Source organism: Daldinia childiae (genome assembly GCF_008694065.1).
Source record: "Daldinia childiae strain JS-1345 chromosome Unknown Scaffold9, whole genome shotgun sequence".
NCBI lineage: Eukaryota > Fungi > Ascomycota > Sordariomycetes > Xylariales > Hypoxylaceae > Daldinia > Daldinia childiae.
Genome location: NW_022984650.1, coordinates 845,791 through 865,196, shown reverse-complemented (window position 1 = coordinate 865,196; position 19,406 = coordinate 845,791). Strand labels below are relative to the sequence as shown.

At 46.4% G+C, this 19,406-nt stretch overlaps 4 protein-coding genes across 4 annotated transcripts; 2 read left to right on the top strand and 2 right to left on the bottom strand.

The window, feature by feature from the left end:
* Positions 1–991: 991 nt before the first annotated feature.
* Positions 992–2,689, top strand: GL218_07464 (uncharacterized protein; the record flags this gene model as incomplete). Its single annotated transcript, XM_033584219.1, has 1 exon — positions 992–2,689. One exon carries the CDS (start codon positions 992–994, stop codon positions 2,687–2,689), a length of 1,698 nt encoding a protein of 565 aa, XP_033432529.1.
* Positions 2,690–4,886: 2,197 nt separating this feature from the next.
* GL218_07463 (uncharacterized protein) lies at positions 4,887–6,560 on the bottom strand (the record flags this gene model as incomplete). Its single annotated transcript, XM_033584218.1, has 2 exons — positions 4,887–6,039; positions 6,094–6,560. The coding sequence occupies 2 exons, from the start codon at positions 6,558–6,560 to the stop codon at positions 4,887–4,889; spliced, it is 1,620 nt and encodes a 539-aa protein (XP_033432530.1).
* A 3,054-nt stretch (positions 6,561–9,614) lies between these two features.
* Positions 9,615–12,008, bottom strand: GL218_07462 (ABC1 family protein C10F6.14c; the record flags this gene model as incomplete). The annotated part of the gene is made up of 4 exons (XM_033584217.1): positions 9,615–9,899; positions 9,981–10,348; positions 10,708–11,129; positions 11,191–12,008. The coding sequence occupies 4 exons, from the start codon at positions 12,006–12,008 to the stop codon at positions 9,615–9,617; spliced, it is 1,893 nt and encodes a 630-aa protein (XP_033432531.1).
* Positions 12,009–15,540: 3,532 nt separating this feature from the next.
* GL218_07461 (pH-response regulator protein palI/RIM9) lies at positions 15,541–17,473 on the top strand (the record flags this gene model as incomplete). Its single annotated transcript, XM_033584216.1, has 3 exons — positions 15,541–15,730; positions 15,800–17,246; positions 17,296–17,473. 3 exons carry the CDS (start codon positions 15,541–15,543, stop codon positions 17,471–17,473), a joined length of 1,815 nt encoding a protein of 604 aa, XP_033432532.1.
* Positions 17,474–19,406: the final 1,933 nt, after the last annotated feature.

Below are 19,406 nucleotides of genomic sequence, written 5' to 3'. Positions count from 1 at the left end.
CTTGAACTTGACCAGGTGCAATCGTTTGTATCATAGCCGTTTCGAGCTCATGCCAGTTGAGTCAAACACTCTGATAATGAGTCGTCTCCAGCGCAACCTATCAATGACTTAACTACACTCGGAGGGGAGATAGGGAAGCCCTAGGAATGGATAAGACGGGATAAGTAGATCATAACTAGTAGCCTCTAATAAACGGGGCTTGATATGAATAGGACGGATAGAGGAGTGGGTGGCGTATGTTGGGTAGTGTAGCGTATCCAAAGGATGTTAGGATAGTTAGACTGTTTCGTCTGAAGTTATTAGGTTCCTTACTACGTGGCGTAGTTCACGAAGTTAAATAAAATAGAACAGACGCTATTAATTGTTTGCACTTGAAATATTTTGTGCTTGAGATAATAGATAATAGTCTGATATTTCTTCTTTAAAGTTACAAAAGGTACAAAAGAAATGATATAAGGCCCACCAAGTAAGCAAGTTCACAACTTCCCCCAACGTCTGGCTTTGACTGTTCTTTCCTGTTTAGACGCTTGGTAAAACTTCCTTTTGTCCCCATACACTTACTCCTTAAAAGATACAGAGGAAGGAAGGAATAAATCCGTCTCCGCTCTAGTTTCTACAGCTACCTACCGTCGTTCCTACCTCCGCAGGTGCAGTTCCTGCCTACGATAAATTAGGTAACAAATCTAACACAACTAGCACCAAAACAAGTACAACATCCAAGTTCAATCTCGGAAACTACAGTCAAGAGGTAGATTAGAAAGGTTAGGCATCCAGTCAATACCTTCCAGTCTAACATTGAGAAACCGAGAAAAGTAGGCATTCCCTCTTCTTCTACTTTATCCCTCATCCCCATCATTTCCATCACCAACAAACAACAATATCATCGTCATCTCGCGTTTCTTTCCTCCTATTTTATTCTATCCTGTTCTCTTTCTCGACAGATACTGGCAAGTCATCGTCAATAACTCTTCTTGTCTATCCGTCAGTCACCATGGAGACGCACTTGTCTCAACAACCAGATCAACCCAGCTCATCGCAGCGACAATACACAACTGTTGGTTCGGTCTGGAACCCACAATCAATGCCGCTACAGCCTCCTGCACGTCGCGGTCGAGCCCTTCGATCTGCCATGCCTATGTCTATGCTCGAACCTTACCAAGACGACTCCTTTAATAACTTTGGTACTGCACAGTCGTATTCTCACTCGCAATATTATTCACCTTTGCAGCAGAATTTCGATCGCGCTGTCAGTCCCGCCCAGACTACTCGTGTACTAACTCATGATAACCATATGCACACTGATTATCCCCACCACCTCAACAATCTTGTTGACCCGGGTAGCCCTGCTCCCAAGCGAATCTCCGAGTTCAAGAGGCAGTATTCCTCTACTCCCTCTGTCGACATGTCTCAGAAGATTGTCCCAGCTATTCCACTCCTAGCCGGAACCGCTACTGCTACCCCCCACAAACAGGGCGAAGCAAGCAACTACCACGGCAATGGAGGAAATAATTACGAGCACGAAGACATCGAGGAAGAAGAGGACATGAATGTAACCCTCAATAATATGTCGACTAAGACACTCACCAATTTGGCATCCTACCCCAACCCCATGCAGAAAGCTGCACAGAAAGTTCTCACCAAGGCTAGGCAGGCTCCTCCGGTGCCGCATCATCAACTCTCGGATTCCATCTCGCAGAATGGTAGCGGTTTGAATATTCCACCCGGTTTCGGCCCTAGAAATATCCGGTCTGACCCAATTGGAGTCGAGAGCCTACTTCAGTCCGATAGATTCGACGGGCGTAACCATAATCAGAATCCAGCTCCTCTTCATCGAAGCGCTACGACAACTACTACCCGAGAGCATGATTATTACCCGGCTGTCTTGTCCAAGGGACCAGGTGCTCCGCAGCCCCTAACTGCAGGCCCTCCTGGACAACGTCACTTCCAGCCCTCGGCCTTCGACGGAGCCTCGAGTTCGCTGCGGAAAGGGTTTGAGAAGGCTCACGAGTTCGACACCTTCGGTGAAGGTATTCCTCGCCATCAGCCTTTCTCATCCTTCCAGTCCCAGCAACCTATGCAACCTACACCTCGACAGCCCACCCCTTCATACAAGAGTGAGACTTTCTCCTCTATTCACCCCCCTGGATTATTTCCAAACAAAGAGGGCAATGCTAGCCTCAAGATGGTTGACACGCTCACCTATGAGAAAGCCAAGACATTCTTTCCAAAGGGGCTTCCCCCGGACTTCAACTTTCACACCCAGCCAATGGCCGACGATTGGGCAGAGAAACATATGAAGGAGGAAGAAGGGAAGGAGAAGCATAATAAAGGCAAACTATTGTGGCAGCAAACGCCCGAATTCCAAGCGGCTCACAAGGATAAACTCGATCGAGACTTTTACAACGGGAACTACATGATCAATAAGAACTTGAGAGTAGCGATTCATGAGAAGTACACTCGTGATATAACACGTTCCCTTGGTTCTAACTCACAGGAATACCAAAATTCCCTAAAGTTTAATAAGCCCGAGAATGGGGTTGAGAGTCGTTACATCTCGGTTGAGGACGCTAACTCGATCCCCACGCATGGGCACGCTGAGCCGCTCCTAAGCGTGCTGTACCAGTCTCTAGAAAGAAATAAGGGGCTTCCCTCGCAGCAAAACCCCCCCAACAATAGTAGACTGCGTTAGATCTCCTCAAGGGGTATTCACAACAGCTAAACACGATTAGGGCATGTATAGATATTCAAGTCGTGGAATTGGCAACTACGTGAATAAGAGATGCAGGCAGGATCATTATTACAAGGACCGAACTATACAATTTAAGTAGTTGAAGGGATATGCTTGAGGCAAAGTCTGGAAAAGAGGAAATTGCGAAAGAAAAAAGTGCAAAGGCACTTCATTGATGATAATGCAGATCCATTAGGGGGGTTTTCGAGGATAATCGTCAGCTTGTATTCTTCAATGATCTCAGAAGCATACGAACATCTCATTGCAGCGGAGTTTTGGATTAGAAGGTCGCGCTCGCGCGTGTGCATCACGTCTACAGGACAGTAATGGGCATTGGCCGGTTGTATCAGGATGGAATCTTCTTCTCTAATGGAACGAGGGCACTGAGCTTTGTATGTACAAATTGCTTTGGCATTCGTTGATTGATGATTTCATATTATCTGTGGTTTATCTCTCAACTCGGCCGCGACTTTTGACCCATGAAGATCGTGCATCTTACGTAGGGAAATGTGGGAAATGTGTACCTCTTACATGACCTTACGGGAGTGCATGGACTTCTAGGAATCACGTCTTGCATGCCAATTTGTTGCGTTTAGTCGGACCTGTTAGGTAGTTACATTTCACCTCTTTGTCCATCTGTACCTTGGAGGGTTTCGCCGATTTCGATAGGGGAACTTTTGTAATGGTAATTAGGTATCTTATACATTAATGCACACATGAGCACACGCTTATATCCGTTAGTTCTTTAATAGGCACCTACTCCCTTCTTATTCCTACGTTACCTATCCATATTAATCCATAGTAGCTCCTTATTCCTATTCCATCTCCTCATCTCCTCCCTATTTACTTCCGTTTCCATCCTTGCTAGACTCAAGTCCGATTACGACAAAAAGGAAATAAATATGGACGAAGTTGGGTAGATAAATTCCTTAGAAGAAAAGAAGTCCTCAGTCATAGTCGAGCACCGATTTAGGATATCATACTTTGATTCGCTACCTAGATAACGAACTACACCTTTATAAACAAGCATTATCACCGTTCATTACCACTGTCTCACTCACATCACAAATACACTTAATCCGAGCCGAGTCAACTCGAGCTAAGCTAAGCCAAGCTACGAAAAGCAGCATCACCTAACTTAGAAAAAACCTGAATAAAATTTCCGAGGACTAAAATACGTCTCTCATCTCCCCTCCCCCCCTTTTCTCTCAGGGCCACATAGCTTTTACCTAACATAACCTATTCAACTGCGCAACCTCCACAAAGCAGCCGTAAGTAATAAAGGCTAGCCCCCTCTCTTCTTTTCCTCCTCCTCTCCTGATGAAATATAAGCGCTTGCTCGCTTGCTCGCCTGCTTGCTGTGTCCTATTACCCCCCTTTCTTACTCTCCTAACTTCGTTCCCCCGGAAGTACTTCGCCTCTCGTCGTAATATTCTGCTCAACAGCCAAAGCAAAAAGAAAACAACATCAAAACCACCTCAAGTAGGCAACCAATTAACACACGTAAGCCTCCAGCCTACCCCCCTTGCACCCCTCAAACGGGGGTCTTCCTATTGCACGTGGGATATCCGGAAAGCAGTTTTCAAGTTCGAAAAAAAGGGGGGCACCAATAATAAAATAAAAAACACACAAGAGAAGAATTTCCTAACATTTGCATGCCTATGTAGGTAAGTGAAACACGCACTGATGGTCAAGAAATATGTGATGAGTTCCAAGAAAAAAAGGCGCGGCGTAATAACATAAAGTTGGTCCTTCTTCATTGCGTGCCAGCAATCGCCTGATGAGAGTAGTAACTGAGCCTAGTAGAAGCCTAGAATGCCTAGTTGCGTGAAGAAACGTTCGTACAAAGGAATTGAAATCGGTGGACGTGGCACCGTGTGATGATGAAACATGTGGTTCTTGGGAGCCAAGGCCCCTGAGTTGTCGATCGAGCCTGAAGGAAAATATTTTCTAGTAGCCCGAGCCCAGAATCAACGCCCGCGGAGCCCTTTTCCTGCGCCACCCCGGCTGGCCGGAGAAGACAATATCGTGGTATATGAAAAGAAAGAAAAATATCTGAAGGGGGTATGCTATGACGACACCAAGACACAAAAGGTCAAAGACCTGCTAACCATGTAGAAAAAACGTCTTATCTACCAAAGACATCCACCACCCTCTCTCATCGACGTCGACTCGTAGGTTGTCTCTGCTTGAGACGACTGGTTCTCCATCCCTCATACCAATTCTCTCTGCTAGCCTCGCGTAGTTCACCACGCCACTCGCCAAATACTGCATCCTTCAGTTTAGTGAAGTCACAGTGCTCCTCGTTGTAAGGGTCTGCAAAACCCCAAGGGAACTTGCGACCAACAACGCCAGGCTCGTAGATATCGGGGCTGATTATAGACATTGGAAGGAAAGGAAGTTCTTCAGTTGTCGCTCCCTCAGATGATTTGGGTCGGCGACTGGAGGTATTCGAGCGGCGTTTTGAAGCCGGCGAGACTCTGCCTTGAATGGGGAGCTCTTCATCCTCTGCTCCAGCGCTATCGTCCTCTGTAACTGCAGGCTCCTCCTCGTCTTGCTTATCGTCTCCTGACTCTGCTGAATCAGCTGCCTCCTCACCATCCTCTTGATCCTCATCTTCGGCCTCGTCGATTCTGCTAGAATCCGGGGTGGTATCGTCTTCATCATCGAGACCTAGTGCCTCGAGAGGATCAAAGTTTGCTTTCTTGAGGCTAGCCCAGACAGTCTTCTTGAGGACGGCCATGTGAGCGGTGGTTATCGTGTCGGCCTTCGAGACGACTGGTATCACTGTTGTCTTGCCCTGGAGGGTTCGCATAACCTGTAGGTCAAGATCTTCGTCTAGACCACCTACGACGCGGCCAACGTCTCGTTCATACTTCCCGCTATGACCGTTCGCTGAGACAGCTTTCGCAGCAGCTATATTTCGGTCTAGACGAGCAGGGTCCAAGACGAGGAAAACTGCGTGGATGTGCGTATCCTGAACGCCGGGTGATCGGATCACCTTCATCTCCTCAGCAAAGGTTTCCTCAAACTTGCTCTCCAAGAACGTGGACATTTCTCTCAATTGTAGATCTACCACATTCTTCTCGAGACCCTCCGAATCCCACAGGGTCAAGCCGATACGCTCGCCGTCGATTTCGCTCTCGAGGTAGTGCGGTATGAAGTTACCCGAGGGGGTTGCATTGGAAGTAACCTCTTGTTCAATCTCAGTCGACCGTTGAGATCGTTTCTTCTCTGGCAGGGCCAGGGCGGTCTTGAGAAATTCGAGGAATGAGGTCTTTCCGGAGCCACGGGTGCCCACAATCAGAATACTGCGAGTTTATTGTAAGCTTCGACACTAAGGAAACGAATGAAGGGAAACATACTTGAAAGGAGTAGGGTCCTTCCTCCTACGAACCCTTCTAGGGCTGTTAATAGTGCTCATGGCACTACTTGCATAGCTGTATCGGCCACGGTGCGTCATACTTTCGGTACGAGCGTAGGGGTCAACGTAAACTCCGCTGGGAACGGGAGGTACGGGAGGACTAGAAACAGAGGACATCGAAGGACGACCGGGATCGATAGACGGCCTAGGTGGGAAGCGGTGAAATGAATGGTCGACTTTTCCAGAAATGATGGCGATAGAATCCGGGCGGGTATCGCCTCCGAAGCTCTGAAGTGGTTCAGGAGGTTGAGCACCATTGTAGAGATCAGGGAGACGAGGGGGGGACTTAGGAACGCTTTCCCGTTGCGGCACCTCCTTATGGTGCTTCCTACCACCTTTACCCAAGTCGCCCGATTTACTGCGTCGAAGCAACATCCCGAGACTAGATCGATGAGGCGGTTGGCTCATAGTTTTATCCTTGCTAGCATCAACTCAACGCTATCCACGCTTAGATGGCAAGAGCTATCTAAGGTTCGAATAACGACGAAACAACGACTGGTACTTAGAAACGACTACCTGTGATAGGTACCTTCGTAGGGAGAAGTATAAGAGCCTGTACTTTTCTGAACAATTTATAGTTCAAGAGTAGGTTTTGACTACAAGGCCAAGATCTCCTTCTGCTCTAAATGGTCGACTTTCCTGGTGAGGGGTTGCGCAGAGGCGTACTCGTAATTATGCAGGCGAGCGACTAAAAAGACGTTGCGATTTGGGGCAAGGGTATCTTCTTATCTCGTGTTCGATCTTACTGTGGAGAGATCCTGTCTTGTACTAAGGGCAGGTAAATCCGAGACGAATGAAAGTGTAAGGATGCGCGCTTGTAAGTTAGGCGTCCTGTCTCGTCTATTTTCCAATGAATTGGAATACTTCAAGAAACGTATTTCAAAAGAGTTGATGTAGATGTATCTCTCAACTCAAACGACTAATACTGCCGGGTATAGTCGTAAAGGTAAATGGGTGAAACCAAGAGGCGAACGCTGAACGCAGAGTAAATCGAAAAGACCTAGAGAGAAGAAGATATCAAAGGGGTCAGCTAGCTGTTGAAGTTATCTTGCGACGAAATTAATTCAATCCAGGTCCTTGTAAATATAAACAAGTGGGTCGCAATTCAATGGGCAATGGCACTTAGGAACTGGTGGAAATAACAATGTATCCAGTAGGTATACTACTCGTACTATTATTGACGGAGTCTGGCGCAATAAGAAGAAGATGGGCGCCTTTAAGAATGAAGAAGCTTGGGGGGTTAAGAAAGGGAACCCAAGGGAGCTGCAATAGTTATTGACCAACGAGCTCTAAGCTCTCTACCTCGCTTTCTGTACTTGATCTCGCGTGGCGCGACAGCGGAGGTGGGCAAAGATCGGATTGTGCTTCAATTGGTACCTTCTCCAAAGGTACGTCAGGTAGAGTAGGTGAGAAGGGGTTGTTGAAGAAGAATGAACCAATCGAAGGTTGTTATTCTGTGATCTACCGACCTGCGGGAGGAGGGCGCAATGGTTTTCGAAGTTGTATGTAATACGCGCCTAAAGCTATGCGAACCATCTATAGCTAACCCGTGAAGTTGAATCGAAACACCATAGGATAAACGCGACGCGGCGGGAATAGTCACCAGTCACCAGTCACCAACGAAAGAATAGAAATTCACTAACCTGAACGAATGTAAACGAGCGTCGAATCGCACGATATGTGGTCAGTTCGCGATGGCGCGCTGGAACAAGATCTTGGGTAGAAGAATGGGGAGAGCGTTTAACGGCTGCAAAATTGGGGCTGTTGGTAGATGCAGATTAGAAAAAAGGGTCTGCTTCTTATTTGGTTTTGTGGTCTGTGTGCACAATTCAATGGGGTGTCGTTAAAGATCAACTGACCTTAGGATTCCGGGGGAATATTGCGCATATGAAGCATTAATGCATAAAAAGAAAAACAATGCTTAATATATGATTACGTTCAGAAGCCTGAAGGAATTGAACGGTCAGTACTTCATGCGCAAGACCAACTTTTTTTGATAAGAAGTATGTGTATGCGTCGCGAAATTCAAAAAGAGAACGTTGTCAAGCATCACGACAGCAGATGAGATGAGCTGCTAACCCCAAATTGTTTCTATTGCCAATCTGGGATGAAAAGGGGAAGCGACCCATAAGCATTATCCACGCTGCTGCCACGCTAGGTTATGCGGTTTCAAGTCAAAGTTTATTCGTGATTGGCCCAGTCGGCGCAACCCAAGCAAGGCTAGCCACGGTTTGGTGTCGCTACCAACTGACACAGTAAATATCCCGAGAGCCTAGCTGGACAGCGGGCTATTGGGGTACATACCTACCTTAATAGGCTAGCATTGCGGAATTGAATTTAACATCCACGTATATGTAGGATAACGCGTACGAATCGTGCTTTCCTAACATGTAGCTTAGGTAAACTTAGTATTCTGTACATACTTGACTACCTCATCAGGGCCATGACTCTTATTAATACAACCTTACCTACTACCTCCAGCGCACATAGAGTTAGCAAATAATTATATATAAGGTACCTAGTTATATATTAGCTGGCAATAGCTTCACATCAGCAAACGAACTCCAACTATCCCCTTGCGCAAACACCCCTCCGACGGCTACCCACCTAAGCTACTAAAACATGGCTAACAGCCAACTCCAATATCCGCGTGGGTTTCAAAGTGGACTTTCCACGTGCTGTGTTCAACTAACGAATGCCTTGCAGTGTTGTTGTGCACTGTAGCCATTTTGTCTCGGCTAGGTGCATCTAATCCAATATATCTCCGCCAAAACTAGTTGTGGATTTAATGTGAATATATGTATGTTGTGTCCCGTTTAGAACATGACTTAGGCAAGCCATAATAAGCTGGCAACCGTCTTAAACAACGCCCGATTCCAATATACACAGTGTACTAGAATAGATTTACCTGGTATGGAGCTTATAGAGTACCGAAGGTAGACTTCGTTATGATACTGTATCTCACTATATAATTCAGTATGTCATCTCCTAATATCAACCGGGGGAAATAGTATCAAGTATACAAAGCAGTATCAAGTATATAAGCTGCCCACCTCATATCTTACACAACATCTGCAGATCGCTCCAAAAAGAAGTCAAGAGGTGTAAGTAGTTTTTCAAGGGGGGCTCATCTCCACCTATAATACAAGTCGGCCTGATGCTGTTCTATGTATATGCTAGCCGTCTAACCCCATCTATGTTTTATGGTTCTACAGAGTCTTTTTATTTCCCGAGGTAACCCTCAATTCTAGATCTAAACTTAGACCTTCAGCCCTCGAAGACCTCACTAGTGCGTTAAAACATGTTGCGTTAGCTTCCAAATCTTACCTTTATAGAGAACATAGCCCGATTCCACGTTGGGTGGTTGTTGGATAATGTTTTGGAAAGAAAATCCTACTTACTGCTAAGGGGTTAGCTGTTGTAGATGATGGGATTTCAAAATATATCAGCTTGACATATTGTTCAACGTACCTGCTGCAGCTCGACGCCATAATCTTTAGCCATTTCCCTCATCCTGGCCTCGACTTCATCTTCCATACCACCTCCCAATCCTAACCATTGCCGGACTTTGAAAGTGTAGAATGCTACATCTGTCGCGAACAAGATGGTCTTGAATAAAAGATGTCGCCATGCGTTGAACATGCGATCCCTAAAAGGTAGATTCGGGTCTTGGAACAAGCTCCGGCTCGCCCAGTTGCCCATTATCTTAACACGATTGACAGGAGATCCCATAAATTGGTTGTTGCCCTAATATGGAATAAGCGGGATGGATCAATCAGACCGGCCGTAGTTATTGTAAGCAGAAGTAATATAAACTAGAGAGCTTACCTGGACGATACGCATATTCCGACCGATAAAGACAAGTTCTTGAGGCCACTTTTCCTCGTCCGATAGTACCTCGCGAATGCCTTGCTTCATCATTCGTTGAGCCTCATAGTGCCGCTCCGACGGCGTCTTGCCCTCAAGCTGCTTCATGATCTTACTACGAGTGGTTTGGTCGCCTCCTTCGTAAGGGCGCAATAACGTCGCGCTCGCAAATAGATCAGGTGCTTTGATACCCCACTGCGCTGTGACATCGGCTATTGTCTTGTTATCGAAGGTTAAAAGCGATTTCCAGAGAAGTGCATATTGGTGTCGGAATTTAGGGGTCATGTAAACGTAAAGCCCGTGGTCGATCAGAACTAGTTCAGCCTTTCCTGATGGTAGTCGTCTTATGAAAATGTTACCAGGATGCGGATCGCAGTGCACAACGCCCCATTTGAATATCTCTAGACCATGTTAGTCTCGTGTACTGTTTCTCAAGTCCTACTCTTCTAGCTTTGTTCAGGTGAACATAGCCCTGTTCCTTCCAGTCTGTTTTCAACCAGAAGAAATAAGTAGTCGAAGAACATGATGTAGGGATGGCGAAAATAGATGTTGATACTCACTACAGTCTTGTTAGCACATGTATAGAATTTAAGAGGCAGGGGCAAGATCTTTTATACATACCGAGCCGAAAAAAGATCCACCATAGTAGTCATAACCTCCTTACTCGATAAGCCGAGTCCGCCCTTACCTGTCCGTCCTTTCCAGGTCTCTCGATCGGGCTTTAGGCTTTCTTTCATTGGGTTTACTCGCAGTTCTTGACGAGCAGCCGCCATGTCCGATGGGCCGAAGTGTAACTGGGCACCGTGGACCCCAGGGGACCCAACGCCAGAGCCCCCTAGCCATCGACCACCCGTTGCATCTTTATCCCAAAGACGGACTCCTTCGATCCACTCAGTAACTAGGACTCTTCTTGTCGTGAATTCTGAGTAGACTTGGGGGATGTATACCCTGCCTTTAAGACTGGGTTCCGAGTTGACGAGACTTCGCATCATCTCCGAATTCTTGGCTTCTTCTTCGAAATCCGTCTCAAGCATTAGCCGTTCGGTGATATACGGAACTAAGCTGTATAGAGGGAGGTCAAACCACCATGTGTAAATCCGCATCACGACTCTGCCATGGTTATTAGCCCACTTACGGTATAGTGATCCTGATCACGCAGTTTATGACTTACTTAAAGGCCCAGAGATCCCACCCCACTTGCTTGGCAATCTCGGGCTTCTGTAGCTTAATCGCAACCTCTCTTCCATCCGGAAGTCTAGCCCAATGTACTTGTGCGACACTGGCACTAGCTCTCGCCCTACGCTCCATGAGCCCTTTACCCTCTTCACCAGTGAAACTGACGCCGAAGACCTCCTCAACACTCTTTCCGCCAAAGTCCTTCCGAACAACCTTCTCGACATCTTTCCACTCGTCCTGCGGGGCATCGTCGAACATCCTCGAAAACATCTTCTGAAATTCGGGTGGCATGACGGCGCTTTGCATAGCAATGGCTTGGCCGATCTTAAGGTAGAGACCCCCATTGGAGCGCAGCAAGTGAAATAGTTTCTCGGCACTGCGCATGTGCAGATCCTCGATCGTGCCACCGGTAAGCGGCTCGGGGCGGAAGTTGATCTTATAGTCGAGGGCGACCCAGAGACCCGTACCGAAGGTGAATAGGGACCGTCTGATGCCGGCGGCGAACGCTTGGTTATCTATAACATAGATGGTGCCGGTTATAGCGGAGAATATCAACAGCCGCCGACCCCATTTCCGACTCCGTTTGAAGTCTCGCGCCGCTTGCGGCTTGCCTAACGACGAGGGTGAGGGAGGACGTAGGGGCTCGAAGGAAGAGTGCGTTTGTATCGAGCGAGCTTGATGTAAGCTCCGCGCACGATTCGGAAGACGTCGACAGACTAGAGTTGGGGTCGCATGAGCAACATTACAAGCCTCGATTCTCTGTTTCGGTATGACTTGGCGGGTGTAGAGCTTCGCTACTCCGTTGCGAAACATGTTAGCTACGGCACGTAGCAAAGTTCAGAGGCGGAAGGCAAGCTTCCAACCTCTTGCAGTACATGTAGTTAGACTTCAAGATAGTTGTTTTGCTACGGGTAAGAAAAAAAAAAAAAGTAGTTACCGACCCTAGGCTGCACGGATTCCGTAAGCCAAGATCAATGACGATATATTATCCTTATCTCAAAAATCTTATCTCCGCCGGCACCGAATCGGCCGATGTCCATTCCGGTCCCGTCGGTACAATAGAGAAATAATCTACAGAGAAGCGAAATTAAGCCCGAATATATACCTGTGTAATATTATGTACCTAGGCATGGTTGAAATAAGAATTTGGTAAGTAACTTCAGGAGAAAGTTGTGATAGACCTTAAAATAGGCTCATTACATATATCTTCTATTTACCACTTATTCACAGATACCCATGTATATCAGCTTTGACCACATCACTTGCATATCCGGATCTTACTGCCGTCGAGTCCGATCCCAAAGATGGTCTCTCAATTAGAGTCTAGAACATGGAGATAGTGTTCTCATAATTGAAGAACCATAACATGGTCATTGATGGAAGAGTTAGGTAGGTACATACGGCATTCTCTTTCCTGCTTCCTGGTTTAATTATTTATATAACGAGAGCTTCGTAAATAAAGCTGAATTGTGCGCAATAATTCTAGCAATTGATTTCACTGGAATATAAATTCATAAAGCTCTTACGAAGCCACGAACAAGAAACCAAGTTTGAAAGAGAAGACTACCTAATATATATAAGTAGCCAAACAGCCAGGGTCTACGAAATCTTCTTAAATATGAAAAATGAAAATCAAGTTTCACCTTAACTCCCGACCCGCCTGAAAACTATCCCTGTAATCTGAGGCTCTACATCAGAAACCTACACTACGCGTAGATCATGCGTTTGGTCTAGGATCTGGGAGTTTGAGAAAGCTGACGCGTGGTGAAACACATGCTACGAGTACATATGTATTTTTCTGGTTGTAATAGTAGTCTAAGAGGAAATTACGTGAATCGTATTTGTCTAATCATATGTATTTCACACTGGAAGTTAGTGATGAGGCCTTCATTAATGGCTGTCGCGCAAGTTTATGATATTCGTCATGATTCGAGGGCTCCTTAAGGATTAAACTCTACACCAAGGTCATTCCTTCTAAGTACCAGCTTGCAGGTGGGCTTTTACTTGTATAAGATGGTTGGCTGACTTGTACGAGAAGTAGGTAATTTACTTAAGGTGCTAATGTAACAGATATACACATGTGGATTGTGGCTTGTGATCGGCAGAGTGATAAACTTTAGATAATTCATGATTCGCAACGATATGATGAGATAATGCAGATCGTTTTAAGTTGCTTCCAAGAAATGTTTCCAACGCTGGTTGGGCTCGTAAAAAATAAAATGTTTGCCTTTTTTGATACGAATGAGATAGGAGCCATTACAAAGTAACCTAACTAACCTAGACATTATAGATGTCTGTAAATTCAATCTAACCGGATTCTATCATTAGTAGACTATCAGGCAAGGGACAGTTCAAGTACATACTCTTGTATATATTCAGTTAATCAAATTCTTATTTGCTTCACCGACCTTCTTTTTTAAGCTTTGTTTGCATCTTAATCAATGGAACTAACAACTGGCCCCCAAACTCTTGTGTTGAAGAAGCATTTGACCCCACGATACGAAGTACGCTTCTGTAGAGTCTATTATGCAATATATGTAAGTGAATAAAAAATGCCGTAACTTAAAGTCTTGGTATAAGTGATAGTACATACGAGGCATACGAGGCACAATAAAAACACCCGTCTAGTCGAGTATTTCCCCGAATATTAGAATATGCATTGGTATGTGATGTGCTTTACTAAAACAAGATATGCCAACGGCAAGTCCCGCGATACCAAGTTTAGCCTATCTGGAAATCTGCAGTAGTTCGGCTTTCTAAGTTACGGATAAGCTGCCAGCTCATCGCAGTCTTATCAATTGAACTTTCAGAGACGGGAGCCTCTTGGATAGCCTTATTCCGACGTACAGGAGGTCTCGACCCGAGCTATCTTTGTCGCTCGTTACAATAGTAAGGCGGACTCGCCTTCCGGTCCCACGATCCACTGCATCGCATCGTAAAGCATCAAGAAGATGCTTAGCGCGGGCTTGGACATTCCATTCAGGCTTAGAAATTGGTATTGGCACAAAGAGACCACATGGTTAAGCAAAGCTTATTATAGCACACAGCTTTTGAACTAACTGTAACAATACGTCTCATTGTATGGGGATATTTCGGGTTGCCTTTGTTAGCATTAACATTACAATGATAAGGCGATGTTTGCAGTGGAGCTGAGTCGCTCCGGGATGTTACGCCGAGTTACTATGCAGTACGGCCTACGCTACTGTATAATTCGGTGATGCATGTGTGGGCTGTTATGTAGTAGTGACGAATTTTCTACAAGTTCCAGGTCCAATACGGTCTATCATGTCCATGTATTCAACCCAGGCCGACCCGGAATGATATTCTGGAAGAAGTTAGAGGATATTTCGATCTCGAGGAAGATTTAAGACTGCATTAAGGTTAGTGTTTATTGGGCAGATCGTGTAATTAAGACTCTTTTAAGATTTTAAGGCCTGATCGACCTCATTTAGGACTTGGTCCCGACTACTAGCTTTAGCGCTAGATCCCTACGACATCGCTAGGCAGGTACGGTACCCCACTGTCCAGACGCTTAACGTAGGGAAGTCAGGGGAGTGTAAGGGGAATGCGCAAAACAAGCGGACAGGCGGGCAAAAAGCATCAGAACATTGAAGCAAGCTAAGCCACTCTCTTAATCGCGCCGTGCATTGACCCACTAATCTAGACCATGACCTGCAGTTGGCACAGAGTTAGGCTTTGGTCCACCCAAATTACGCCAAAGTCCCCTTTGTTCAACCAACCCGCAAGTCAAGAAGGTACGCTAGATTCAGTCACGCTCCCGTGCCGCCCGCCCAAACAAATCTCATCAGGCGCTTTCCTTCCAATCAACTCCAATCAAACTCCATTTCTTCTAAGTCGACTTTCCGATCTTCGACACCGTCACCACTGGCACTGCCACCACGTCGGCGTAATACAACCGCGCCACTTGGTTTTGATTGAATTTATCCCAATCTACCCTCAGTCACTCGTTTCTGGAAAGCGTGGTAGGTTGATAAATACAATAAACGAGAGGAGAGAGATCAAAGGAAGGGATTCGAGAATCCTTCGTAGAAAGAGTTCGCAAATTGGTTTATTTGGGTCAGTCTTGGGGATTATGCGCAGCGAATAGAGTCGGTATAACGGAATGAGAAACGACAAACGCAGTCAGAACTAAAGAAGACCCATCGATCTACATGTCGCCGCCATCGATATCGATATATTTCAATTGCTCACATTTGCATGCACAATCGCATTGTTACCTTTAAGACCTGAGTTGACTCGAACCACGGACTCGATTTCGATTGAACGCAAGCGATTACTTGGGCGTCGCGGCTCCTTTGAGTCGGCGCGCTACTAAGCCGTCATCATGTTGCGACCAGCTACACCCTTGACGGTGTTGCTCTTCGCAGCTTTCGCCATGCTGCTACTCGCCGTCTTATCGACCCCTATTATCAAAGCGATTCCTCTAGGTACTTACAAAGGCGTCAATTTTGGGGTGTTTGGGTATTGTGAAGCGAACGGTCATTGTAGCCCAATAGAGATTGGATATGATACATGTATGCCTACTCCCCCAAGCTTATTCTTTATGAAGAATCAGTTTTAAGTTATATCTAACACATTTTCAGCGTCAATCTATTCTCCTACGGACTCAGCTACCTTCGATTTGCCTTCTACAACGCGGACAACTCTTTCCGCTATCCTCGTGGTTCATCCCGTTGCCTGTCTCCTTACCTTGGTGATGCTGGTACTTGCCATTGTCGCCCACCTTCATTCTCCTTCTCATTCGTCACGTTACTTGTTACTACTTTTTATCTTCGGCATCATTACGTTTCTAGTATGCCTCCTTGCCTTTTTAATCGACGTATTACTTTTCGTTCCTCACATGGCCTGGGGCTCTTATATCGTTCTAGCTGCTACGATCCTTGTATTCATGAGTTTCATTATTTCGTGCGCTATGCGACGCACCCTAGTCAATAGAAAGGCAAGAAAGAGGCGTATCGCAGAGAACGCCGAGATGAGTGGAGAGAATTACTACAACCGCCAGGCTCAACAAGAGGTCGTATCTCCCACACCTGTTTCACGACAGCCTACTGTTCCCGTTGTCAGTGGAGCGAATGGACCAAGCGATGGATTTGCCTCATTTGAGAAGAAGGATGATCGCAGCAGTGACGAACGTATACCTCTAACCGCTAGAACTCCTTCTGACAGGTCCCCGAATCATGCTCCTGCTGATACGAGCATGTCGGGCTCCACATATAACATGCCCCAACGGACAGGTTCTAGCAACTCGATGCCAAGAGACCAATATGGCAATCCGATTGAGCAACCCCAGGATGGCTACAAAATGCGACGTGGTCCGTCTTTCGAGCGTATGAACGCAAGGGGCCGTGGTGGCCCTCCAGCTAGTTATAGAGGACGAGGAGGCTATGGAAGAGGAGGCTACGGTGCTCCCTACGGCCCACCGGGCGGAAGAGGTGGATACGGCCCACCGCCGAATGGAAGAGGCGGTTACGGTCCCGGCCGCGGTGGTTACGGGCCGCCACCCAATGGGCGAGGGGGTTACGGTCCCCGTAGAGGCTATGGTCCGGGTGAGATGAGAGGTGGAAGAACACCGCCACCAACTTATCCAGGTGGTGGACCATATGATCGAAGACCATCTCCGGCTAGCGCATATGGTGATTATGGTCCAGGACGGCAAGGGTCACCGGCGGTACCAATCAACCCCTACGAAGCTGAGCCACCCGTGCCGAGTATTCCAGTTGGCATGGCTGAAGGAGCTACTTACCAAGCATATAACCCGGATCGTGCCAGTGACCTGCCCCGAGCAGAGTCCCCTCCTCCGATGCCTGGTATTGATGATGCGCATGAAAGGCCAGTAGGTCAAGCCGTGGAGATGGATGCTTCTACGGGAAGCCCCGCTCACCCACCTCAAGGTTTTGGCCAGTTCAACAACCAACTTAGGGATAGCGATGCGGACGTAGCCGGCATGTTAGCCCTGCAGCAAGCAAGGACATCCTCCCCAAACCGCCACGACACGTTTATGAGCGAAGGAAGCAGATATAGCCAAGAAGGGTTTGTTGAATCATCGATAAAATAGTTGCACCGCTAACATCATAACTAGTACATATGTTCCTCCTCGTCAAGGATGGGGGGGCCCGAGCGGCCGTCCCAGATACCTGCTCCTCTTCAAATTCCAACTCGTCCTCAAGAACTTAGCAGCGGGACGCCTCCTCCTCCGCAACCGCAACTGCCGCCTCAACCAGCAACTGTCGGTACGGGCAATTATTATGAAGACGTAGATCCTCGTTTCGAAGAGCCTGCTTCTAAACCGCAACAGCTGCAACAGCTTCAGCAACCGCCGCTGCTACAGCAAGATGGACTAAGTTATGACGATGTACCGGCTCAACCTATGAGTCCAGCGATATCCGAACAGTCAGGATTTACTTCCATTTCTCAAAGAGGCATAAACCCTCGCTGGAACCCACCTCCCGGCCAAGTATATAACCAACAAATGCCACCACGAAAGCCGATTGGCCGAAACGAAGTGAATGTTCTTAATAGTAACCCTGACTTCCAGCTGCCAATGGCACGCGGGGGGGCACGCGGGGGACCAAGCGGGAGAGGAGGTATGATCCCTGGAAGCGCATATCCAGGCTTATAGAAACTTGCATTCAATTCTTCGTCGTTCGTTGAGTCATGGGGCTACTCAGGTGGCTTTAAAAACGCACTCGGATGCGTAGGAATCCCTTGTGATTTCTTAATCAAAACACATGCTATTCAAGCACTCGCAATCTGACTTTACAGTCGACATCTTCTTTCCTATCCTCTATCCTGATATACCCACACGCGCAGGAAACTTTCAATTCGGTATGAAACTTATTCAACTCATATTTTAACCATCGTCGGCGTTATAAACGCGGATTTTCTTGAACAACATATTACGAATGATGAGCGGAAATCCTCCGTCATCATTCGCGGACCTCTAATTTAGTCGCGTATCTTCGCGGGCCGGGTAAATCAAAAGAGGTTATAGGTAGTGCTTTTTTCTAAAGCCTCGAGGCAACGTCCGAAGACCAGTCTCTACCGCCATTGATTGGATGGGAGCTTGGAGACGCGACGGTATAGGGTGTGGCAATGGGAGGAAGGCCAGCCCTTTAAAATTCTCTGGATGTATCAGGAGTTATGTCTGATAATGGACTTCGTTTGCGGCTAGTCTATGATGTATGGGTAGTAGCTACATGCAATCAGAAGCAAGCAAGCATTTTTTGCCTTCTGCGCGAATACGCAAACAATATTAGTGAAAACGAAGAAAAGAACGTTTAAAATATGAGCGCGTTCGTGTCTGTTATCTGTATACCTATCTCTTGATGTGTGTTGTATACTTCGTTTGCTATTGCTATACATATTAGTAAGTAGCATTAGTGAGAAGCTGGTTGGCTTTCTGACCCTTTGCCATGAAAAATAGACTCTTCGTTATTGAATTCGTTTTTATTTTCCAGCATAGAAGTCAGGAGAGAAGCGGCCTCACTATTCGGTGAGGACTCACCTATCCATAAATTTGTCATCCGGTGAATATTTCGATTCCTCGTTCTAGATGTTATCGGACCGCAACTATCCCAAGGTCGAGAACGGCCTTTTACTCATGGTGTTTCCTTATGTATGACAATATCGTATGAGTTGAATGCAAACTCCTTTCTTCCTTTGCAGCTGTGTGTAAGTGTAAATATTATCTAGGATTGAGAGATTGTCTAGGAGTTATTTGTCATGAGGAATGGAGAGTGATATTAGATATTCGAGGTTGTTGCTTGAGAAAGATTTGGAATAGAATATAAACACTTCAACTAGTCGGTATAAAACTACTGACTTGAAGTCCTATTCTTTATTCAATTAACATATATCTTAATTTGTATGGATGACTGCCTCGCCTATGGCTGTTAGTAAAAGGCTGGGCGCATTATAAGGGCTTCTTTTGCTAAGTCAGTATTCCTTATGTGGCAAAGCCCTCTGCCTTATAATGTAACTGCTGTGATATATGTAGGGCTGAAAGGGTACTGCAAGCATAGATCACATCCGCCATTCCGCGATGGTATGACAAATTGGACAACTTGTGTATCAAAAGCCATCTCTTCTGTAGATGAATAGTATAGTGCAACCCAAAGATTTCCAAACATACGCTCCTCTCATGTAAGCTGAGTCAATTTCAAAAGCATCTAACGGCGAAATATAGTCGTG